At 63.3% G+C, this 24483-nt stretch overlaps 2 protein-coding genes across 2 annotated transcripts in view; one reads left to right on the plus strand and one right to left on the minus strand.

Annotated features, from left to right (window-relative positions):
* SHISA4 (shisa family member 4) lies at positions 1 to 2693 on the plus strand. The gene is made up of 5 exons (XM_055418890.2): positions 1 to 156; positions 378 to 549; positions 1225 to 1358; positions 1965 to 2132; positions 2248 to 2693. The coding sequence occupies exons 1-5, from the start codon at positions 84 to 86 to the stop codon at positions 2292 to 2294; spliced, it is 594 nt and encodes a 197-aa protein (XP_055274865.2). The 5' UTR covers positions 1 to 83; the 3' UTR covers positions 2295 to 2693.
* A 503-nt stretch (positions 2694 to 3196) lies between these two features.
* Positions 3197 to 24483, minus strand: part of LMOD1 (leiomodin 1) — a 29947-nt gene continuing 8660 nt past the window's right edge. The window contains exons 2-3 of the mRNA XM_055418889.2: positions 7526 to 8956; positions 3197 to 6990 (exon numbers count right to left, since the gene is read on the minus strand). Coding sequence (XP_055274864.2) covers positions 6964 to 6990; positions 7526 to 8956 — 1458 coding nt within the window. The 3' untranslated portion in view covers positions 3197 to 6963. The remainder of the gene's footprint in view (positions 6991 to 7525; positions 8957 to 24483) is intronic.

The following is a 24483-nucleotide window of genomic DNA, read 5'->3' on the forward strand; positions in this document are numbered from 1 at the left end:
AGGCGGAGAGGAGCCGGCGGGCGCGCGGCCCGCGCAGCTGGGCGGCGGCGGCGGCGTCCTGTGTGCCCCGCGCTCGCCGCGCCATGCCGCCCGCCGGGCTCCGCGGGGCCGCGCCGCTCGCCGCCGCCGCGCTCCTGGTGCTGGGGGCGCCGCTGGGTAAGGGCCGGGGGCGCCCGGGAGACCCCGGCGGAGCCTCGGCGCTTCAGGGGCCGTGGGAGGGGTGAGGGGGCGGGGGCTGGACGGGGTCCCGACCCTGGGGGTCGAGGCCGAGGCCTCCGGGCGCAGGGACTAGGGTGGCACTCCGGGCAGTGGAGTGGGGCTGGGGCGGCTCGAGACCCGGCCCGGTGGCCACTGGGCACCTCCGCCGCTGCCCGCAGCTCTGGCTGGTGAGGACTGCCTGTGGTACCTGGACCGGAATGGCTCCTGGCATCCGGGCTTCAACTGCGAATTCTTCACCTTCTGCTGCGGGACCTGCTACCAGCGGTACTGTTGTCGGGACCTGAGCCTGCTCATCACCGAGAGGCAGCAGAAGCACTGCCTGGCCTTCAGGTGGGCGCCGGCCCTCCCTTCCCCGCCCCCTCCGCGCTCTCAGCTGACACCCTGCCTGGGCCCGAAGCGCGGCTGGAGCTCCAGGGCGCAGGAGCTCCAGGAGGGGCCGGCCGGTGACCGTCATGTGGTCATCGCGGGCTGGGCCAGGCCCTCCCCCGGCCCGGGCCTGCGCAGGGCGGGTGCAGGGGCAGCCCCGGACCCAGCGGCGCGCCGGCCTCTGGCCGGAATGGTCCAATCCCCAGTCCGCCGCTCACCAGCTGTGTGATCTTGGGGAGGACAGATCCCCGATGTGTCACTGTTTCCTCCTCATTAAGGGGGGCACACAAAAGGGGCTTTCAAACTTGTTTTAGAAGAAGGGGGCGCTGACATACAGAACACGTATGGGGAGACAGTGACCGAGCACGGTTTGAGAAAAGAGCTCTGCCTGTCAGGCCTCCTGTGTTGGAGTCCAAGCTGTTCCGTCGTGCACTCGGGTGCACACCTCAGCCCCTGCGGGGAGGCCATTCCTCAGGAGGCTGCCCAGCCTTCGGGGAAGCACGGTCTGGAAGCTCTCCCCAGCGGGGCGGGCAGAGCCCCGCATCTCTCTGGCCAGGGGTCCAAGCCAGCATGGTGGTCTGCGTGGCAAGGACTCCCCGCGTGAGGCTGGAAGGTGAGGAGACCTGTTCTTTGTCCAAGTCCCAAGACCATAGCGGGCATCGCCTCGGCCGTGATCCTCTTCGTGGCCGTGGTCGCCACCACCATCTGCTGCTTCCTCTGCTCCTGCTGCTACCTCTATCGCCGGCGCCAGCAGCTGCAGAGCCCGTTTGAAGGTGCGTCCGTCCCTCTGTCCGCGCGGGAAGGGGCGGGGGTGCCCTTGGAGGGCACCAGAGGTCAGGAGATTTAGTTGGCGTAGCGGGCCCCTCTGGACACACACCTGCCCGCTCATCACCCCAGAAGCGAGAGCGCAGGGACAAGTGTGAACCCTGGGTACACGGATGTACCTGCACCGTGTGCTGTGTGCGTGCACGTGGCTCTCAGGAAACACGTGTGCCAGGCCTGGAGTGCGAGCGACATCGGGTGCGCTCCGTGTGCCTGCACACAGGCCCAGGCCCGGTGGGTGTGGGAATGGTGGCCCCATGTGGGGGTCAGTGTGGGAGGACCCCTCAGGGGCAGCTCTGCTAGGCTGGGGCGGCCATATCCTGGCCCATGTGGGACGCCCCCCAGGCCAGTGCTGTGTGGCCCAGGAGGTCTCTGAAACCCTGAGCGGGCACACTGCTGAGCCCAGACCAACCATCAGGGGCCACCTCTGAGCACCCTGCCGGACTCGGCCAAGCAGGGTCTGGGGGCAGGGGCAGCAGGACCCCCTGGTCCAGAGGGGCGGGGCTGGCGTCCCATAGAGGCGGTGCCCTGAGTGTTGGTCCTTGTCCCCCACCCAGGCCAGGAGATCCCCATGACAGGCGTCCCTGTGCAGCCAGTATACCCATACCCCCAGGACCCCAAAGCCGGCCCTGCACCCCCACAGCCTGGCTTCATGTACCCACCCAGTGGTCCTGCAGCCCAGTATCCACTCTACCCGGCGGGACCCCCTGTCTACAACCCTGCAGGTGAGTGGGCCCCGCCTCCTGCCTGCTCAACGCTGGGGGTCCTGCAGCCTGGGTCGGGGTTCCTTCGTGCCCTCCTGGGCCGCCCCGACCCTCACCTTGTCTTCTTGGCTTACAGCTCCTCCCCCGTATATGCCACCACAGCCCTCCTACCCCGGAGCCTGAGGAGCCAGCTGCGTCTCTGCCATCCCTCAGGAGGTGGGCAGGGGCATCTGCTTGCCAGGCCCCAGGCTCAGCTGTGCCCTGAGACCTTCTGGGAACGGAGCCCCAGGGAGGAGGAACAGGAGCTGAGCTGGAACTTGGCCGTGACTGAGGGGCGGGTGGGGAGGGCCTGGGACACACGGACTATTTTTATCGGGTGGGGGAAGGGCGGGAAAGCCTGCATGGCCCCTGCTTTCTTCCAGCCCTTCTCTTCCCAGGACCCCGGGCCAGGAAGGCTGGGCCCCTTCTATTTGTCTGCCGTGGACTGGGGGCTGGGGAGGCTCCACCAGCCGTGGGCAGAAGTCCCCCTGGCTGCCCCACGGGCCACGCTCCGGGGGATTAAAGCCATGGTGACGTAACTCCGCTGGGCTGTTCACACCTGACTCTGCGGGGGAGGGCAGGGCCAGTGCCCAAGCACAGGCAGAAGCCCTGGCTGGAGGGCTGCCAGAGCTGGGGAGGCAGATCTTGCCACCGCGCGGGGACGGGTCGTCGTCGTCCCAGATTCCACACGTGGGTCCGGTATGAGAGGCACCTCCGTCCTCGCATCTGAGACACTTGGACTCGCGCTTGTCCCCCACCAACTGACCGAGGTGTGTTTCCCAAGGTTGCCGGGTCTCCGCTTCCTCATCTATAGAATAGGGGCACTGCTTCGGGGGTACGGGAAGCTTGTTGGGGCTGCCCTTCCCCGTCAGAGGGCCTTCCCTTGGACCAGCGGCTGAGAGGAGCCCAGCCAGGCAGGTGCTGTCAGCGGCCTCGGAGCATCAGGGGCGCCCAAAACACGAGACCATCACAGGCCCTCTTCACTGCCTCTGCTGTGTTGGGCCAGTCCCCTCTTGCCCCCTGGCCTGGTGACAGGTCCAAGAAAGGAAGCTCGATAGACTTTAATTCACGCGGAGAAAGCGCCAAGTCAGCTTGGAAAGCCCCTAAGCCCTCCCAAGCCCTCTCTCAGTTCCCTTCCCTCCATCTGCGAGTCCTCCAGCCCCTCTGCAACCTGCTGGCTCCTTCATTTCCTCAGGCCTCAGGGTGCTGCGGCCTGGTCTGGACGGCCAGGCCCGCGCCCAGGGCCCGCTGGAGGCTCTTTTCTCACGGTAAGGGCGGGGGAACTCTGGGCCGGCTGCTTTGGGGCCAGGGCCAGACCTCTACCCCTGGACCTGACCTGGGTGGAGGGGAAGCTTGTGCTGCAAGTCCACCTTTCCCGACGATGGGGACGAGAGGTGGGCCGCGTATGTCCTGGCTTCAAGGCCACAGCTTCTGCCCCCATGCTGGGAGAGGGGTCACCAGGTCATCCCAAGGTTTGGACAGCCCCTCTCTCTGTCCAGAAGCTGGGAGGTGGAGGTTTGCAGGACAAGATTTCTGCGTTTCCCTGAAAGATGAGATGTTAATGAATGCAGGGCCATGCCTGCCAGAATGAGCTTCCTCAAGTCAGCAGCCTACGGCCAATTAGAAATTGCTCCATAGTCTAGAATGGGAGGCAGTTTATCCCAATCAGAGCCCCCCACCCCCTCCCTCCAACATTTCCAATCAATTAACTGCAAAACACTGCAAAAAAGAGAATTTTAAGAAAAAAGAGGGAGACGTTGCTTGAGTGGAGCTTTCACGTGGTGGCAGCAGAGAGGAGGCCCCTCACACTGTCTAGCTGGTAAACAGGGCAACGCCCTGGCCTCTCCTGGGACCCAACCCTTCACCTGGGGACTGGGCACAGCTGCTCCCCCCAGCACCCCTGAAAACTGGCAGTCACCCTACAAGGTGGTGTTGGGTGGAAGGAGCCGTGACCCTCAGGGGTTGGGTCAGCAGTAGTATAAGCTGGGGTCCTGCTCAGCTCGGAGGGACGCTGTGGGGTGTGGGAAGCGGAGGTGGAAGGGGGAGTGTGTCACACAAAGTCCAGTGGCCTGCATCCTGGAGTCAGCGAGGCCTGCGGTGCTGGGGAGCCTGAGTCCAGACGAGGACGGCAGGTAGCGGGCTAGGGCCCAGGTGCCTAGACGTACAGTCAGGGCCGGGAGCGCGGGGGCGGGGGCGGTCAGGAGCCGGAGAAAAAGTCTGGAGCTGGATGGGCAGAGTAGGAGAGGCCGGAAGAAGTGTGCCCGGTGGGGCGGGCAGCGCCTGCCCCTCTGCTGCCTCCCTAGCGGGCCGCCCCGACTTGGCTCCCCAGGCCGGTGGTCCTGGTGGCTGGCCCGCGTTCGGATCTCGCCTCTTAGAGGCGCCGCCTGAGCGGCCTTGGGCCGGGCTCCTGCGACAGCGAGCGGGCCGAGGGACCCTGCAGCCCGGAGCCCACGGGCCGTACACGCCGCCCCTGCCCGGGCGCTCTTCCCGCGGGCTGGTTGGGCCTGGCGCTCCGCCGGCCCCGGGCGGGGTGCGGAGAGCGTGCGGCGGCTGGGGAGCCCGGCCCAGGTCTGGATCCGGGCGCGTCAGCCAGGGCTGCGGCCCCGCCTAGCGACCCCTCCCCTCAACACGGCTGATCCGCGGGCGGCCCCCGCCGCCACCCCGGCCTTCCCGCGGGGCGGGCCGCGCCCGGTGCAGCCGCCCGCCCTCCGTCCGCGTCTCCGCCAGGGGGCGCCGCGCCGCCGCCGAGGAGGGGGACGTCATTCTCCTGCGGGGGCGGGGCAGAGAGGGGACGGGTGACGTCATCGACCTGCGGGGGCCGCGGGGAGGGGGACGTCAGCGCCGCGGCGGGCGGGGCGGGGGAGGGTGACATCATCGGCCGGCGGGGAGAGGCGGCGGAGGGGGAGGTGAGGGGCACGTCAGCGCCGGCAGGGGGAGGGGTAGGAACAGGGGAGGGGGACGTCATTCTCCTGCGGGTCGGGGCAGGGAAGGGACGGGTAACGTCATCGACCTGCGGGGGCCGCGGGGGAGGGGGACCTGGGATGGGGGCGTGAGGGGGACGTCAGCGCCGGCGGCGGAGGGAGCGTGAGGGTGACGTCAGCGCCGGCGCGGGCGGAGCGTGAGGGTGACGTCGGCGCCGGCGCGGGCGGGGCGTGAGGGTGACGTCAGCGCCGGCGGCGGAGGGGCGTTAAGGGGACGTCAGCGCCGGCGGCGGAGGGAGCGTGAGGGTGACGTCGGCGCCGACAGCGGAGGGAGCGTGAGGGTGACGTCAGCGCCGGCGCGGGCGGAGCGTGAGGGTGACGTCAGCGCCGGCGCGGGCGGGGCGTGAGGGTGACGTCAGCGCCGGCGGCGGAGGGGCGTGAAGGGGACGTCAGCGCCGGCGCGGGCGGAGCGTGGGGGGGACGTCAGCGCCGGCGCGGGCGGGGCGGGGCGGGGCGGGGCGGGGCGACGCCGGCGGCGGGCGCGCGGAGGGCGGGGCCTGGCCCCCGCGCCCACCCGGGGCTCAGCGTGCGGGCTGGTCCCCTCGGGAGCGCGGCGCCCTGGAGCGGCGGCCCGGCGCGGGCTCGAGGCCCTGGGCGCCGCGCGGGGCCGTGTGGTCCGGCGGGAGTCGTCCGCCGTCGCTGTCGGACCGACGGGCGGGGGCGGCGGCCGCGTGCAGGCGTCGCCGCAGGCCCTGACTGGTCTCCCGGGTCGGGCGCGTGGTGGACGCGGGGGACGAGGCCCCGGGCCCGGCGGCGGCTCCAGAGTGCAGAGGCGCCCTTGGCGTCCGGGCAGTGGGAGGCGGGCCCGGGGGCACGTCACCCTCGGCTCTCCTGACCGGGACCGCTCGAGGCGCGGGTCCCCATCCCTCACCGGGAGGCGCGAAGCGGCGCGAACCGCTCGCCTCTTGTGGCCATCGAGGCCCTGGCTCCGCCACCCGCCTCGGCGCTGCGCCCAGGGGCAGGACCCCCTGGCTGAGTCTGGCCCCTGCGAGGAGCTCCAGTGTGGCAGCGGGGAGCCTGCGTTTCCCGAGCAGGGTGAGCGCCTGGACTCTGGGGACATCACCCAGGTGGGCACGGCCACTCACAGGCGAAGGCTCCTATATATTATAAAATCTCACGGAGGACAGGTCACAGCTATCCGTACAGCAGCAGGTGAGTGTGAGGGAACGTCTGCTTTGGCATCCAGCTTTCAGGTCCAGCGGCTGTCTGTCCTCTCCCCCTGCCGCAGCCCACCCCCCACCAGGCCGCGCCCCTCAAGTCCTCTGCTTAGCGGGAGGGGTTTGGGGTATCCGCTGCCCCTCCGCCCTCTCCCCCAGGCCCTTGGCCCTCCAGTCTTACATTCTCACCCCACACAGGGAGCCACCAGCCCAGCGGCCTTGCCCCCAGGGCTCCTCAGAGGCCTGAATCCTGGCCCTGGGGGCAGTGGGCCCATGGGTCGCATGACCCCTGAGGGACCCCCCTCCCGGCTCCTAGGCCTTTGGCAGCGGGCCGGCCACCCAGGCTCCAGGAGTGTTGTCTTCTCCGTCATTTGCTAGTAGGACTCTTCTCGTCCAGAACCGCCAGCTCCAGGATGAGACGGTGGTGGGGAGCGTCAGAGACAAGAAGCGAGGGGAGAAGGTACCCTTCGTGGAACGGCCGCGGCCTCCAGCTCCCCTAGAACAGGGCAGGGATGTCCAGAGCAGGGTAGCTGGCGTGGAGCGGCCGCGGCCTCCAGCTCCCCCAGAGCAGGGCAGGGATGTCCAGAGCAGGGCAGCTGGCGTGGCGGGCGGGGTCCGTGTGGCCCTGGGAAGTGGGGCAGGCGTGGCGTGGCGGGTGGCGCCTGCAGCCCGGTCCTACTGCAGCAGCTTGGGCACCTCCACCTGTCAGGGCAGAGCAGACGGCTTAGAGGAGGGGGCCACAGGGGGCCCTGGAATGCCTCGCCCTCCTCTCTTCCTGGGCTCTCAAACAGAGGAGCTGCAGGCAGAGAAGGCCGTTTCCCTTTTCTGTAAAAACCTGATGCCATCCAATGACTGGGGGAACAGTCGAGGTTGCACTGTGTCTCAGAAGGGACCTGGTCGGGAGGGGCAGGGTCAGCCTGAAGGAGGGTCTTGACTCTGCCACCCGGCAGGGCTGAGCTTTGAGAAGCCGGCTCTCCAGGGACGGACTGTCTTTTGAAGACATTTGAGGTAACCTGACCCCTAGGGCCTGACTGGTTCTAAGAGGGGATTAGGAGAGCAAAGGCCACGTGGGACTGGGGAACGGGGAGACTTCGAGGAAGGGTCTGAAGGTGCTTCTCCACTTACGGGAGAAACAGGGGGATGGGCTAGAGGAAGTTCCCGGGAGGATAGACAGACGCCCTGGAGGGGGTGCAGGTCCACCCCCCAGCCTCGCCCCACGGTCAGGCCCAGCGCCCACCTTCTTGAGCTGCTTGAGGTTGCTGGAGCGGATGGCTGCCAGCAGCTGGTCCCGGGAGTTCTTCTCCTGGGCAGGAAGGGCCTTGTCGCCCATCTTCCGCTGGGTGGCCGGAGACAGTGAGTTCCTCAGGTTCTCCGTGATGAGTGGGGGCGCCAGGGGTGGCGGCGGTGGGGGGGGCGCGGCCGGGGCACCCCCTTTGCCTGGCGAGTTCTTGGGAGCAGTCTTGGGGGGTGGCTGCAGGGAGGGCCTGGGGGAGCCCCGGGCGGGGGGCTGGGCCTGGGGCACCTCCAGCAGCGCCTTTCCTGCCTGGGCCTCCTGCGCCTGCCGTTGCTCCTGCAGCCGCTTCTGCCGCTGCCGGTCCATGTTGCGGCTGAGCAGGTTGGTGACGGTCATGCGGGGCCCGGCCAGCTCGAAGTGGTAGCCCAGCTTGAGCAGCGTGGTGTTCTCCTTGAGCAGCTTGGCCATCTCCATCTCCGTCTTGCCGCCGCAGATGTGGCGCTGGTTGTGGAAGCGGAGCTCGGTCAGAGAGCTGTTCTGCAGCAGGGCCCGGAAGATGGCCAGGATGCCTTTGCTGGTGATGTGGTTGGAGTCCAGGTTCAGGCTGGTGATGGTCTTGTTGGCCTTGAGCATGATGGCGATGGCGAAGGCCACGTGGTCATCCGCCCGCGTGTTGGCCAGGGCGAAGACCTTGACGGCCGTGTTGAACTCCAGCGCCTCAGCGAAGCGCACCAGGACCTCAGTGGTGATGCAGTCCGAGTTGTTGACATTCACCTCTGTCACCTCCGGGTCGTTGCTCTTCACCCTCTCCAGGGGCTCGTCGAAGATGCTGGGGGCCGCCTCCTCCTCAGCCTTGGCGGGCCCATCGGCAGGCTTCGCGGGGGCACCAGGAGCAGGTTTCTCTGGTGCTGGGGTCTTGCTGTCTTCTTGGGGGGTCTTTGCCTCACGGGGCTCCTCCTTCCTGGCCTTCTCATCCTCCGGCCTGGCGGCCCTGTCCCGGTGTCCCCCCTTCGGCTCCTGGGCCTCCACCCGGGCATCCTCGCGGGTTCGCGGCCCCTTGGCCTTCTCAGGCGCCACCGTCTTGCTCGCCGCCTCAGGCTGCTCACCCTTCTTGCCCTTGTCTCTGCTCACACTCTGCTTCTCCTCGTCCTTTCGGGGGGCAGCCGACCCCTCCTTCCCGGCCTCCTTCTTGTCCACCACAGCCCTGACCCGGCCCTTCTCCAGGCCCCTGACGAGCTTCTCCTCCTTGGGCCTCTCTGCACTCCTGCTGTCAGCTTCATCCTTGTCCCTTGAGACGCTTTTCTTCATGCTACCCTTCTTGGGCTCCTTCCCCAGGTCTGAGTCCCGTCTGGGGCCCAAGGGCTTCTTGCCAGCTTCTCTGCCCTTGTCTTCTCCCTTTTTTGCATCTGTCCTGGTCTCCACTTGCTTGCCCTCCTAAGAGTGCAGAAAAGAAAAATAAACATGAGGAGCTGGCTGCAGAGAGAGAGAGGAAGGAGCCCAGGGACGGCGTGGGGACCTCTCAGGCGTTCCCCACTGACAGCGCCTTGTGTGGCTGGTGTCGTGTGCGGAGCCCCCGCTGATAACGGGTTCAGAGCCCTGGCTTGTGAGGCCCCAGAGGGATCCCTGGGGGACGCAGCCCTCGTCCCCAGACCTCGGGCCCAGAGCTGCCCTCCCTGTCTCGGGCGGCTGGGACAGGGGACCTGATCAGCCTTGCTGGAACCTGAGGCAAAGGGGAATGTCCTCAAGGCTGCGGCTGTGTTTCCTTGAGATTTTACATTTTTGTCCATCTTGGGATTTTTTGCATGACACTTGATTTTTTACAGTATTCATTCACGCATAAGTTGTCTTGATCTCTGGGTTCATGGGCACCCTTGCTTCCTGTGCTCTGGGCAGGAGCCCTGGGGCCTTGCCCGGCTCCCAGGAGGTCAAGTGAGTCTCAGGTCCTGGGGTTTCACAGCCAAGACCCTTCCAAATGAAAAAATGGTTGGAGAGAGCAACAAAGGCCTGATCATCCTTTGTTTTCCCAGGGATGTTTGCAGACCCTGCCTGCCAGCCTCACTTCACAGAAATAGGCCAGCGATAAAGAAGCGTGTGTTTTCGAGCACCTCTCCATTTTGAGTCAAGGCATGGTCGCCACCCCTCCTGTCTCAGCCCTGGAAGGTGCTCTCCAGGGTTGCCCAGCTCTAGGAGCTGGGGGGGCTCTAGGCCCCAGAGTCCCCACGAGGCCCCAGCAGTGTGGCAACCCGGGCCTGGGGCCAGAGGAGGGAAGGGGTGCATCCCAAGACCGCAGTTCCCAGGCCCTGTTTTTGTTTGTTTTCCGTTTGCGACGTGTATTTTATTGTTTAGAAGTTTCCACCAGAGCTGTCATGAAGCACCTTCATCAGGAGATGCTTGTCAGAATCCAGAGTAGAAAACGGGAACAGCCAGTCCGTCCACAGGGCGCAAGGGGACAGCCCACCCAGCTGTAGCCCAGCACCTCTCACGCTGACCCAGACAAGCTGCAGAGAACGCCACAAGTGTGGACTCAGCGTGACCTCAAACGACAAACGACCGACCTGGCAGTGCCCAAGATAACAGAATCCACAGAAAATCAAATCTGTCATGACCAGCATTCCTACCTGAAGGAAGTTAACCTCCTGAACCACCTGACCTTATGAAGAGAAAGTGAAGTCGCTCAGTTGTGTCTGACTCTTTGTGACTCCATGGACTGTAGCCCACCAGACTCCTCTGTCCATGGGATTTTCCAGGCAAGAGTACTATAGTGGGTTGCCATTTTCTTCTCTGCTGCTGCTGCTAAGTCACTTCAGTCGTGTCCGACTCTGCATGACCCCATAGACGGAAGCCCACCAGGCTCCCCCGTCCCTGGGATTCTCCAGGCAAGAACACTGGAGTGGGTTGCCATTTCCTTCTCCAATGTGTGAAAGTGAAAAGTGAAAGCGAAGTCGCTCAGTTGTGTCCGACCCTTAGCGACCCCACGGACTGCAGCCCACCAGGATCCTCCATCCATGGGGTTTTCTAGGCAATAGTAGTGGAGTGGCTTGCCATTGCCTTCTTCCTTCTCTAGGGGACCTTATTAAGTTTTTATGTACGTATTTTAAAAGCAAACCAAGTGCATACGACATCTTTCAAAAAAAAATTGTGTAGACGTTGCCAAGTTTTCAGGGGTTGGTTATTTACAACCTGAAGACTGGCCTGACGGTAACAATATGGGATGTCCCTTTATATCACGTATATGTGGCTTTTTGAGAAGCCCACGTTATTTCCCTTCTTTTCCCAGTAAGGACTTTGCTAAGGACCACCGCTGTCCGTGAGGAGCCTGGGATCCACCAGATCCTGCTGAGATGGGCAGCGTGGGGGGCCGCTGTGCTGAGCTGGAGGCTGGGGCATGAAGTCAGCACCTTATTCTGAGAGGCGTGGGAGCAGCTGAGTTGCCTAGTAATTAGGCTTACTATTCGAGTGTGATCAGCTCCAGAGCAGCTGACACCCTGGATGCCCCATGCCCTTAGCAGGGGGACGACAGTCAGACTGCTGGGAGGTGTGCTATCTCTAGGAGCTGGGGGGCCGGAAGCCCACCACAGCCTTCTGAGCCTCCCCACCCTGCCACACCCCCAGGGGGTACTGCTCGGTCCTATGGAAACTGTGTGTGCTTGGGCCTCGAGCACAGCCCTCGGGGACTGGCCCAGGGTGTATTTAGCAGCCGGCATCCTTGGCTTCTCTGCGGGGCGCGGGGACTGGTAAGCCAGGGCCTTGGAATGCACACTCCCTCCTCCTGCCCGGCAGGCCTGGGTCAGCGCACAGCCTGGCCCCCCACCCACCCACCCACTCACTCTTGGGCTCCTGGAACCAGGTGACCCTTTCGAGCAGCTTCGGCCTGGGCAGGACAGGTGTGACCATGCCTTGATTCAAAAGGAGGAAAGAAGCTTGCCCATACAGGCGGGCGAGGGGCGTGGTCTGTGTGTGTGGTGTCCGTGGTCACCCTTTTAGGACGCTCAGACCACCCACCTACAGCCTGGCCAGGTAGCCCCTCGGCCCCCCAGGTTCAGAGTGGCTCCATCACGGATGCTGTCCTCGCGAAGAGCTGGGCTGAGGCCCCAGACGGAGGTGAGGCCCCCAGAGGGGCAGCCCCACTGCTCACTGCCCCCAGGGTTCCCACGGTGCTCACGGGCCTCACCTAGGGGGACCTGGGGATCCAGAGAGATAGCTTGGCCGGTTTCACCCCGTGTTTGGAGAACTCAGCCTGCAGCCTGGCTCACTGGCAGCCCCCAAGTTGATGTAATCTCCGACCTTCCCCAGGGGGTGGGGGGCAAAGGCCCACAGCCCCGCTGCCGGCAGGGGTGAGCCTGCCTCCTGGTGCCCACACCCGCCCCCAGCACATCCACCTTCTGGCCCTCCCTTCCCCCTCCCTTTGTGTTCATGGGCTCCCCCACACCTCGTGGGCTGGGACCTGCTGTGTGTCTGCTCCAGAAGGGGTGCGCCAGCCCTTTAAAAAGAACCTAATGAAAAACAGGCGGGTTGGGAGGGGGTGCTGATTAATCATCATTTCCTCCAAACAGTCAGGAATGAGTGGGGCTGGGGCTGAGGGCGCAGATGCTGCCTTAAAAGGAAAAGTGGCCTGCGCCCTGCAGGGCTGGTTTCTGGGCAGCAGCTCCTCCCTGCTTATCTGAGGGGAAACCAGCCCATAGCTGAGGGTGCATCCTGCTGTGCTTCTGCCCTGGACCCCTCCACTGGGAGGGTGGGGTGGGGGGACCGGACCTCCATGGGCGAAGGTCCACAGGCCTCTGGACGAGGCTAGGCAGTGACGCTTTCGGGTCGAGGGAAGCCACGGGGGTGGTTTGGGACTTCCTCATGGAGACAGGAGCGTGGAAGGGATGACCTCGGAAAAACTCTGAGGCCCTGTTAAGTGTGGCAGAGGCCTGCAGGGGGGTCAGGGTCAGGGTCAGAAGCAGCTCCTGGCTCCCAAGTCTCAGGCCCTTGCTCTGCGCCTTCGCTTGGCTGGGATCTGGCAACAGGTCTCTGGCAGGTGGGAGGCAGTGGCAGTCCCCCACCTCGGGCCCCCACCTGCCCTATTTCCTGGGGTCTTGTCTGATTGGACAGGGAGAGCCTTTCCCACTTGCGCTGCCAAAGCGGGAGACAGAGGGAGCCTGTCAGGAGGTCCCTAGAGGTGAGATCCCGGGGGCAAAGGCCAAGCCCTCCTCCGTCTCCGAACTCACTCAGGCCTGGCCACCCACCCGTCCCCTGCAAGCCCAGGTCTGCTGTCCTTCCTGTGACCTGTCACCTGAGGAGGAGGAGTCCTGGCCCGAGGCACCTACAGGAGGAGTCTGCAGGCCCCCGAGGGAGGAGAGCCCGGGAAACATTTGAAAGCGGGTGGGGGGCGCAGCGGGGCAGGACCAGCTCTGCTCACCTAGAAGGGGGCGGGTGACCACTGCTCCTCCCTCACAGCAAGACCAGCGATGCTGCCCAGACGGTCTGTGTCCCCAGGGCTGCCAGGGGCCTAAGGGTCTGTCAGGAGCATCCGGACTAGGGGCAGGGACTCGACTGCCAGCTGCTCTGTCCCCAGTCTTCGCCAAAGTCCTGGGGGTGCTGACAGCCTCAGGGTGGGGCAGGGCCCCTTAGATGTCAGCCTTTCTCCTCCTGGGCTGCTTCCGGCTCCATCGCCCTGGGAAAGCACCCGGGGGCCTTCCTGCTCCATGCTCAAATCCCCTAGCTCTCCCTCCTATCTTGCCCCAGCCGTCCCCGCCAGCCCCTCGGGGTCTCACAGCTGGGCTTGTGTCTGCCCCCCCCATTCTCCTGTGAGGCTCTGGCCCCTGAGGACCCCCCAGCGTCAGTCCCTGCAGCTGTCAGGGCCGTCTACAAGGGAGGGCAGGACGGGGGGAGCTGGCCACGGGCTGGGGGCCCTGTTGGTCCCCGGGAGGGCAGCTCCCTTAGAGGGCTGATGTGACCACAGGATGGGGGAGCACTGGCGGGGACTTGTAGGGACCTGGGGGGCTCACCCCCTCCAGCCCCCTTGCTTTCTACAGGCACAGGAACCTGGGTTCTCCTGAAGTTCAGTTCCGGGGGAGTCCGCTGCCTTGGGGGAAGCTCCTCAGGGTGCTCCTGGGACTGGGGGTCAGGGGTCGGCGGTGCCCGTGTCCCTGAGGGTCTGTGGGCAGGAGCCTCAAGGGAGGCTGAGGCCAGCTCGTTGGACTGAACTGTGGCTCTGCCACAGCTGAGCTTCCCGGAGAACGCCACAGGCCCGGGGGCTGTGGAGAAAACTGCCTGGTGCACAGGCAATGTTTGCTGGCTCTGCAGGAAACCCGATCCGGCTTGGAGCTGGGGGACCCCAGGGAAGGCGGGCGCTCTCCTTGGAAGCATAATTGGGGCACTCAGGGCTTGTACACGTGCTCAGCTCCAGCCCGTAACTGGCGGCTGGTTGGCCCCCGTGAGCAGGGCGGAGAGTGGGGTTTCCATGGTTGGCTGGGCTCTGGGCCCCACGCTGTAGGGGCACGGAGCCTTCCCTCACTGTCTGAGGCCAGGGATGCCCTGCGTTCCCAGCTCCCGGCATGAGGCCACACCGGCTCAGGGCCTGTCAGGAGGACGGCTGGGGGCATCGTCCCCTAGCAGTCCACATGGACCTGGGGGAGGGCTCAGGCCCAGTCTGCCACCTGTGGGTGGACGGGCCGCGTGCTGGCCCCGCCCGTGGGCCTGCCCTGGAGCACGCGCCCCTTGGGCATAGAGGAGAGCCTCTTGGAACCTGGCAGGCTCTGAGCCCGGGGACCGCGGGTGAGGAGCTCAGAGGGGCCGCCCTGGAGGGGCTGGGCTCAGCAGGGCTGCCTGGGGACTGCCTGGCTGGGATGGGGGGCCCCAGCGTCCTGCCAGTGAGGACCTCGGTCATTCCCAGCTTCGGTCATGTCTGTAGAGGGCATTGTCTCACCCACCCCCTGCTCTCCGAACCCTCAGCCAGGGAGCCTCCGACACCTGCTGTCCAGATGGCGGCTGCCCCCGCCCCAGCGCGGCTCCGTGAGGCTGTCGTCATCCCCAGTTCGCACAAGATGAAGCTGAAGCCCGAGACCACACGGTCCCCGTGGAGGCCGGGCCTCCAGCCCTGGGTCTGAACCTCTTCCCCTCCACCCAGCGTCCCGTTTCCCAAACTCTGCACTGAGGCCTTGAGGCCAGCTGTCCGTCCAGCTACTCCCGAGCACTCTGTCCAGCTGTCTGTCCAAGCGGGCAGAGTGAGCTGAGCTCCAGGCTCAGCAGGAGGACACTCGGGGGCCTCACCTGGGACGGCCTCCCTGAGGGTCTCGGGCTGCACTGTCCCCATGAGCCTGTGTCTGCCTGAACGACCGTCGTGTCACCATAGAGCCTCAGAGATAAACACAGGGTACTTGCCATTGCGGGACAGAGTGTGTGCAGGGTGAGCAGGCTCCGGGGGCTGGTACTAACATTTTCCAGATTCTGCGGATGGCATGTTGGAGGAGGGGAGTGAGGGGAGCTGGCAGTCAAGCTCAGATCTCCTGCCTCTTTGCCACCCTTCCTGGAGTGGCCAAAGCACAGGACGCACCTGGGCTCCCAAGATTGGGACACGGAGGGTCAGCTCTGTGCTGGGCACCAGGCCCAGCCCCGGGGTATAGGGATGGCAGGGCGGGAGCCGAAGGGTAGGGGACACGTTGGGGACAGTCACATCCCTGGTCCCCCTGGATTTCTCGTCTAACTTGGGGGGTGTCCACAACCTCTGCTAGACTGGAGGATGCCCACGGCCTCGTCTAGACCCGGGGTGGGTGCCCACGGCCTCGTCTAGACCGGGGGGGGGTGCCCACGGCCTCTGCTAGACCAGGGAGGGTGCCCACGGCCTCTGCTAAGGTAGGTTGGCAAGAGGGAGACGCAGCCCAGTGGGAACGAAGGTTGGAAGCCATGGGGCTCCTTGTTCAGCTGCTGCAGGAGTGGGTCTGTGCCCTGATCTCCGCCTCCCGTGTTAGTTTTCCCACACTGCGGGGCGCTGAGACAGAAACGCCAAGGGCCTGTGTGCATAAGGAGGGCCGAGCACGGGATGACCGGGGCTGGGTGGTCAGTCCTGAGGACCCTGACCCACCTTCCCAGCCACGCCATCCTGCAGCCCAGAGACGCCGAGGCCATGGGTCTGACATGTGGGCAGAGTGAGGCGGGTTGCTGGGCGAGGCCCCGAGGGCCCGCCATCCTGTGGAGACTCGGACAGTGAGGGGGCCACTGCGCTCCTCACGGCCTCCCCCAAGCAGGCCTAGCCCAGCAGAAGCCCAGAAGCCCTGGGTCAGCTAGGCCCCAGCCTCCAGGACGTTCGGAGCTGGGGGGAGGTGGGAGCTGGGAGGCAGAGATGGGCTTGTAGCTCAGAGCTGCCTCCAGGCCAGGACAGCCGTGAAGGAGGCTGTTAACAGGAGCTGCCCCAGGCACAGTGGAAGGCCAGAGGCCCGGCCCTGACAGCTACCTTACTCCATCTGACATTTCATGCTCAGCCTTTACTGCTTTGTCCCAAAGGCAGAGCAGCGGGGAGAGACCAAGTGTGCCCTTCCAAACTGGAGACCTGTGACCCTCAGGACCCCTAGGTCAGGCGACCGCCGGCTGGCTTCCCGCTGCTTTCCCGGGGGGCTCCCCTCTGGGCTGGAGTCGCCCCTCCACTGACACAGTTCTCACCCCATCACCACCGAGGAAGGTTTGTGGGCAAGAGTGAGGCGGAGGTCCTTCCAAACGGACGGGTCACCTGCCTGACCGGGACCCTCCAAGAGCCCGAACTCAGAATTTCTTCCTCTTGGGTCTGCAGCCAGAAGTGGCATCGCTGGACCAAAGCCAGGTCCTACCTCGACTGTCTAACCCCCAATCCCCCGACCGCCTCATGCACCTCTGGTCCAGGCTCCTGTCGCCTTCACCAGGGTCACTGCAGACAGTCCCAGGCCTGCCCTCCCCCAGGTCCCGCTTTGCACTGCAGCCTCGGGCCTCTCTGAGCACAGACCTGCCAGCCCCCCACCAGCCCCTGTGGGAGAAACCGTGACCCCCACTTGCCGCCGCTGCCGCGGAGGGCACCGAGCTGGGCCTCTGCAGAGCTGCGCCCGCTGCTCGGAAGGCTCCTGCTCCTCTTTGCTGATAAACTCTCACCCCAACCTTAACCGGGAGGGGTCTCAGCGCAGCCCTTGAGTTCCGCCGGGTTTGTCTGGTGTGTATTAGAAGCTGGCCGTCTAACATTTTCCCAAACGAACAGATAAGGTCTGAATTATTTTTATGATTGGGGAAAAAAAGTTGTTTCACACACAAAATAAATTGCCTTTAAATATTTCCGTTTCCAAGACATCCCTGGTGGTCCAGTGGTTGAGGCTCTGCTCTCCCAAAGCAGGGGGCCTGGGTTCAATCCCTGACTTGGGGACTAGAACCCACTTGCCAAAACTAAGACCCAGTGCAGTCAAATAAATATTTCGATTTCATAGAAAAAGAGGAAAAAAGCAGAACCCGAGATGCCTTAGGCCAGGGGTGGGGGGTGGGTAGGGACAGAGGTGGCCGGTGACCCCCATCACGCAGCTGGCCGCACTGTGCCGGGACCCTCCTTGGAACCCAACCCTTGCCTGGCCCAGCTCCAGCGACTAGGAAGTCAGTGATAAATACCGGGCCTCCCAGAAGGGCTGGAGGGGCGTGGGCACCGCCTCCTAGGCCAGTGTAAACAGTTCGTCTTTACATCCCGGGAGGGTGGGAAGCTGTGGACCTGCGCCCCAGGGCACCGTCTACACCATCTAGCCTGCGGCCAGGGCAGCTCTGCATCCACTCTGCCCTGTGAGTGGAGGGACGGAGAGCAGCTTCTGGGAAAGGGGGCGGCTCGGCCCCCACACGGAGCACTTCAGCAGGCTCTACCCCTTGGCTGCCCAGTGTCCTCAGTGCCTGCACTCCATGAAAGAGAGAGAAACTGTCGACCAGGGCAGGGAGACCTGCCCTGGGAAACTGGGGCCTGACCCCTGCTAGGAGCTCCGGGAGCCTCACAGAGAAGGGGGGCCCGTCTGCTGTCATTGGGTGCTTCCCTGCAGGGGAGGGGGCTCCAGTCGGCAGAGGCCACAGCCGCACTGGGCCGGCCTCGGGAAGGACAGCCCCCAGGACGGTTTGGAGCCCCCTCCTGGGTAGAAGCAAGGATCTGGCCGCGGCTCCTCGGCCCTGAAGGCCTGGCCTGGTGTCTGCGGTCCTCAGGGACCTGAGTCTCTGGCCAACCGGTCTGGTGACTCATGGCGAGAAGCTTGTAGCAAACCCTTTTTTGGAGAAACCGGGGAAGCGCTTGTAGAAACAAACAAGTGGCTTTGCCCTGTGCCCTCCGAGGGCTCCGCAGCCCCACGCCCGCCTCCAGCAGGCCGAGCCTGAGGGCCCGGGATGTACTGTAGAGGCCCGCTTAGTTTTTCAGCTTATTTGTTTAGTTGTGGCACACGGGAGCCTCTCTATTCATCGTGCAAGGGAGGGGGCCAGGAGGAAGTGGGACTGGAGCCTCTCAGGGACCCCCCGGCAGAGGCTCGGCTGGGACAGGAGGCGGGCAAGGACGCTCCCATGGGACAGTCCGACGGGGCACAGCGCGCCTGGGGGTTTGCACCTGGAGAGGCCGAGCCCAGAACCGTGCCCTGGGGCCAGGTCACTGCAGACCCCAGACTGCACACATGGGCCTCACAGGACAGGCGACGGAAAGGCACACGTTTACGCGGGAGGGGCCAGTCAGCCTGTGTGCAGGGAGACAGTTCTGCAAGACGTGACCTGGGCTGAGGCTGAGCGGTGCGGTGCCTACGAGGAGGTGAAGTCTACGCGCACTTGGCACAGTGGACAAGTTTTGGTCAAGGGGGGACTGGTCCCAGGACTTCCAGCTCGGTTGGCTGGAAAAATGGTGACGCTTTAAACCGTCTGGAGGAGGATGGACTGGGGGGACGTGGGGGTGGGGTGGGGGGCTGGGGGACCTGGGATAATGGCCTCCTGGTCCAGGACAACCCAGTGTGACCTGTCAGGCGGATGGCTCAGGAGGGAGACTTGGGCTTGGGAGGCGGATCTGGGGGTGGCGGGTATGGGAGCCACAGTGAAGCCACAAGAATAAGGAGGCGACTCTGGAGAAGGAGCGTCAGGAAGAGGGCAGGGGTTCGAGGGCAGGCCGCCTTGTCTCCTGAAACAAATCTGTGTCCTCTGAGGTCAGCAAAGCCACTGAGGAGCGCTTCACCCCAGCTAGGAGGGGTGCGGGAAAAGTCAGCTCACCACAGGTTAGTGAGGTGGTGGAGAGGCTGGACCCCTCATACCCAGCTGGAGGGACGTCAGGTGGTGCAGCGCTCCGGAAGGCCACCTGGCGGTCCCTGAACAGCTGAGCACGGAGTTACCCTTCGACCCAGCAAGCCCAGCCCTGGGTGACACACAGCCACAGTCCACGCAAACCTGTCACACGAAACACACACATGCTCACCACCAGCGTTGTTCACAGCAGGCCAAAAGCAGAAACAGCACAGATATCCCTCCGCTGCTGATGGATAAACTCAGCGTGCTGTCTGCATACAAGCCAATACTGTTCAGCCATGAGACTAATAAAGTGCCATGTCCAACACGAGTGAACCCTGAAAGCTCGGTAAGCAGAAGGAGCCAGACCCCAGGACCATGTGTGGTGCGTCTCCGCTGCGGGGCCATCGGGACAGGAGCCACAGAGATGGGGAGGCCGGCGGGGTCTGGGGCAGGAAGCTGGGGAGGAGCTGCGGTGCGCGAGGGGCTTATTCTGGGGCCGATGAAAGCATCCTGGAATCAGGGGATGCAATCGGTGGCACGGCTTAGTGGATTAGTTCAAAAGACCGCCGAGTTGCACACTTAGAAGGCTGAATTTTATGGTATGTGAATTACCACGGTAAAATCAGGAGAGACCCCCTCTTAATCAGAGAGCCAGTGACAGAAGGGCTGCACTGAGCAGAGTCTCACTCACACACCGTGGCTAGCCCCCCTTGCTCTCATTTCTGTGTGCCTGGGACCGTTTCCGAAGATACTATATTAGACCAGCCCCATCACCCACTCCAATCTTCCTGCCTGGGAAATCCCACAGCACGGGGTCGCAGGAGAGTCGGACGCGACTTTGTGACTAAACAACAGCAACAAACCCACTGCATGCATAATGGGGGCCACACCAGAAACTTTAAATGGTCTAGTAGCCACATTAAAAAACTAAAGAGAAACAAGTGAAGTGAACTTTAATAATGTGTGTGCTGAAGTTTCAGTGTCCCTGAATTAGAAGGGGCAGTCACTAACCTTACAGATCGAAATTTCTGAGCACTGACTAAACAACCTTCAATCAGTCCTATCCTTCCATTTCCCAGCATCCCAAAACACACACAAGTGTGCACACGAGCATACACTTGCACACACACCCAGCCCCACGTCAGACTCCTCTCTGTGAAGATATGCCCTGGGACACACACAGGAAGGGGTGATGACAAGACTTTCTAATAAATCCTGTGTTTTAAAAGTATCAATAAAAAAAAAAAAGTGTTTGAACCCATCCCAAAACTATTTCTACCTGTTCAGTTCAGTTCAGTCGCTCAGTCGTGTCCGAGTCTTTGCGACCCCATGAATCACAGCACGCCAGGCCTCCCTGTCCATCACCAACTCCTGGAGTTCACTCAAACCCATGTCCACAGAGTCGGTGATGCCATCCAGCCATCTCATTCTCGGTCGTCCCCTTCTCCTCCCGCCCCCAACCTTTCCCAGCATCAGAGTCTTTTCCAGTGAGTCAACTCGTCACATGAGGTGGCCAAACCTGTAATCACTATAAAATTCCTAGTGACATACTTCATATTCTCTTCCCCACCGAGTCCTAGGAGTTTGATGACTGTCACCCTCCGCCCCAGTCAGCGCGGGGATGGGCCCCAAGTGGAGCAGGGCCGGTCCAGAGTGATGGCACCTGCTCGGTGCGGGCAGGCTCCTCCCTCCGCTCCTTCCCATCTGTGATGAGCATCAAGCCCTAAGTAACAAGGACTCGTGTGACTCCCAAGAGCCGCAGGGACCCGGCATCACAGAGGGGTGAGTGGAGCCACAGCTGGAGGACCTTGGGGGCGAGTTGGAGCTGGCGGAGCTCTGGGTCTGCGTCAGGGAGGAGCCCACCCGGGACCCCTGAGGGCGAGGCAGCCGGGCCAGGGGGTCCAGACGCAGCCCCTGCCCTGGCGGGCACACCACCTGCACCCTGCTAGAGGGGAGGCCCTGAATGGAGGTCGAGAGGGTTCTTCCTCCTGCTGACATGAAGTCAGGAGGAAACGCTGGAGATGCTCCCTCGTCACAGCTAGGTGACCTCCTTGGCCCTGGCTCCTGTGTCTGACAAGCAGGCTAAACCCTGCCTATCCCGTCTACACTGCAAGACTGATGTGAGGGAACTCAGGCGGTGTGTGGGGGAGCCGGTGGGGGTCGGCTGGGGCTGGTGGGCGGCATCCCGGGACGTCCCAGAGCTTGCCTGTGGCTGCGGGGCCAAGACCCGGTCCTCTGCTCCTCTGAGGCAGTAACTGGTGCCTGGGCTTTGGGGCCTTGGGGGGCCCTTGGGTTCTCAGGAGCAGGAGGGCGCCCAGGGTGCCCCCTTTGACATCTCCCCACACTTGCAGTTTCCCAGGCTGCAGCCTCGTCCTCTCTGTCAGTAGGAAAACTTTCTGCTCCCACGACCCAGAGAAGCCCGCACACCTGCCCCGTCAAGGTGCAGGGACGACCCGGCCCTAGGGTGGGCAGCTGCCCCCCCGGCAGGACCTCGAGCCTCCAGCCAGCAGCTCGGGTGAGCCTCTCGTCTCCCGTCCCGGGGCGAGCATCAGCCCTGGCGTCTCCCACGTCCAGGCTGTCTTTCCGCCCCTCCCAGGTCTGTCTCGCCCATCTGTCCGTGGGGCTCAGCTGGGAACAGTGTGTGAACGGCTCTGTTTACCCTGGGGTTTGGCTCCGTGTCTCCGGGGATGGATGCCAAAGGCCAAGGGAAGGAGCCTGTGTCTAGGATCCGCTTGGGGACTTGGAAAGTGCATTTATTGGAAACCATGGAAATGTCCAAATATAGGCAAATGGCTCAGCCCAGCTGTACAACGGAGGGTAATGGCCCTGAAAGTGATGTTCAGGAAGGACTTTTAGTGATGTGGGAAAGTGACGATTATCAAGTGATAAGCAAATGGTAATAATAATCAGCAGGAGACCACATATGTGAGTAAGTGTGTTTGTGCATGAAGTGACCTCAGTGACAAAAGAAAACGTGTGTGCACGCCTGCACCCCGAGACATGACCGCAGTTGCCTTGCTGAGCTGATGAGGCGGGAATCACAGGTTGTTTCCTCTTTCCCCTCTGTTTTGATATCGTCTATAACAAGCCTTATGACAGCACAATTATAAATTAATCTTTTAAAGAAATGATACAAATGAACTTACTTAGGAAACAGAAACAGACTCACAGAGTTAGAAAACGAACTTAAGGTGCCTGGGGGAAGGGTGGTGGGGGAGGGATACTCAGGGAGTTTGGGGTGGACAGGCGCACACTGCTGCGTTTAAAGTGGATAACCAACAAGTGCCGTTCCCTGTGCGGCACACAGGGACCTCCGCTTGATGTTTTGCGGCAACCTGGTTGAGAGGGGAGTTTGGGGGAGAATGCATATGTGTACACGCGTGGCTGAGTCCCTTTGCTGTCCACCTGAACCTATCACAACACTGTAAATCAGCTATGCCACAATGCAAAATACAAAGTTTAAAATAAATTATTCTTTGAAGAAACAGCACCTCCAGTGACAGGGGTAGGGAGCAAAACGCAAAGCCTCCTCCGCCCCTAACTTGCAGGAACCCTGACCACCGGGGCTCCGGTGTCCTCGGCATTCGGGTTATTAGTGGACGCTGCCCTGGTAGTTCAGCAATAGTGTGCATTTCTAAGTAATACCCGGGGGCAGAGCGCAGAAGTAGGAGTCCTCTACCACTGGAGCAGGGGGGATGATCTATCTTGGGGACATTTGGTACAAGCAAAACAGCTCACCCCTTGTGGGGCAAAGATCAAAGGTCAAGGCAAAATGGTCAGCCCATGTCCATGGGGATTGCAGGAGCATGCCCTAAGGTGTCCAGTGTATGTGGTGAATTAGTTTCTTTCCTCTGTGTTCAGAACGGGACAAGCTATTTAGCATCTTTGGGAGAGCTGAGGAAATAGTTGTGTGATTAATTTTCTGCAGAGCCCTGGAGGGAAAAGCTGACCCTCCTCTCTAAGGGCCTGCTCCCTGATTGCTCCAGCCTCACCATCTGGCTTCAGGAGGCACAGCGTGCCTGCCTGGGTCAGAACCGGCACGTCCGGGCTCCGGCCTCTCCAGGGGCGGGCCTGCAAGGCCATGAGCGAGGCCGCACTGGGCTCAAGGGGTGGCCTGCCTGGAGCCGGTTCTCTGCAGGAGCCGCCTCCTGCTCTGGGTCTAGAGGAGCCACCTCCTGCTCTGGGTCTAGAGGAGCCGCCTCCTGCTCTGGGTCTAGAGGAGCCGCCTCCTGCTCTGGGTCTAGAGGAGCCGCCTCCTGCTCTGCATCTAGAGGCAAAGCTGCCAGGTCCTGCAGACATTTCCGGGCGAGCCGGTGACGGGTGCCGATGGCCCAACTGGCTGAACATGGAGCTGGTCGCTAATCTCTTCAGTGTGTCTTGGGGGCCCTGAGATCAGAGGAGAACTCAGCAGGTGTGGTTAAAAATGCAGCCTGTGACCACAGGTCCCTGGGGGTGGGGTCGGTAAGAGACGATCCAGAGAAGGCAAGAATGGAAGGTAAAACTGCGTCGCTGAGGCTCACTCTGTCCAGAACAAAATGAAGGGGATGGAAGGCTGGGCCTGTCCGGGCAGGGGCCCTGGGGTGTAAGCACATGGATGACTGCACGGGTCGTCACAGGAACTGGAGGAAGGGGTCATGCCAAGCCTTTCTCCATTTCAGGCTTTGGACACAAAGTCATGTTTTCCCAGAGTCTCCAAAGAGTACAGATGAATTGATAACTTCTGCAAGTCCCATCAAGTAGGACGAGACGGGCACTCACTCACTCCTCCTCTGTCCCCTCGGCCTTCGGGGGTGTGTGGGTGTGTGCGGAGCCAGCCCTGCACACAGAGGCGTGGGGAGGGCTGGGGAGGGGGTGTGGGGCCGGAGGCCAGGGCATCAGGGTTCTGTTTCCGGGAGACCTGGGGGCACGGCAGAGAGCGAGGCAGCCCCCTCAGCCCCCTGGGGTGATGATTCATTTATTCTGGTGCGGTCGCGGAGAGTCGGACACGACTGAGCAACTGAACTGAACTGAGCGGAACGAGAGTCATGTGAGGAGTCCAGGAGGCAGGTGAACCGTCTGGACTCAGAATGGAGATCTGGGCCAGCGGGCGGGCAGCGGGCAGGGCCCTGCACACAATGGGGTCTGGACCCTGGGGAAGGCGGGCAGGAGCAGCTGGAGGAAAGGAAGCCAGAGGGCTGGTCTGAGGTGGAGTCGGGGGCAGAGGAAGCGCGCAGACCAGACCTGCCGAGCCGAGGTGCCCGGGAGGGTGGCCAGGGGGTGGGGAGGTAGTGCTGGGCCCTGTGGGGGCGGGGGGCAGGGAGAGAGCAGAGACAGAGCTGAGACAGAGCAAGGAGCAGCCTGGAGGGAGGCAGACGAGTGGGGCGCAGGGCACTGGAGGAGCCGGCGGCCGCCCGTCTTTCCCGGGTGAGGTGGGAGGCGGCAGCCCTCATGCCCTCGGAAGCGACGGGACTGGAGGAAGCAGTGAAGGGACTGGAGGAACGTGAAGCTCTTCTCACCCGAAGGCATCCGGTTTCTCAGAATCCCGGGGTCTGGGGGCTGCGGGGCACCGCAGGGGTGGGAGGGCCCCAGAGGGAGGCTGACTCTGGAAGAAGAGAGGGGGTGCAGAGGGGGCTCGGGGCCTGGCTGAAGCCACGCGCCACCCACAGTGGCCCTGACACACCCGCCGTGTGGTCCTCTCCAGGTCTGAGGAGCAGCTGGGCAGGTGGGCCAGAGGGTGCGTCTCGTCCAGGCAGGTGATGGAA

Source organism: Moschus berezovskii, chromosome 17, assembly GCF_049115385.1.
Source record: "Moschus berezovskii isolate FMDL1 chromosome 17, NW_MosBer_1.0, whole genome shotgun sequence".
NCBI lineage: Eukaryota > Metazoa > Chordata > Mammalia > Artiodactyla > Moschidae > Moschus > Moschus berezovskii.

Coding starts and splice junctions, on each gene's coding strand:
- SHISA4 (XM_055418890.2), top strand. CDS start 84: ATGCCGCCCGCCGGGCTCCGCGGGGCCGCGCCGCTCGCCGCCGCCGCG. Junction 1,359..1,964: donor GCTGCAGAGCCCGTTTGAAG/GTGCGTCCGTCC, acceptor TCCCCCACCCAG/GCCAGGAGATCCCCATGACA. Junction 2,133..2,247: donor CCCTGTCTACAACCCTGCAG/GTGAGTGGGCCC, acceptor CTTGGCTTACAG/CTCCTCCCCCGTATATGCCA.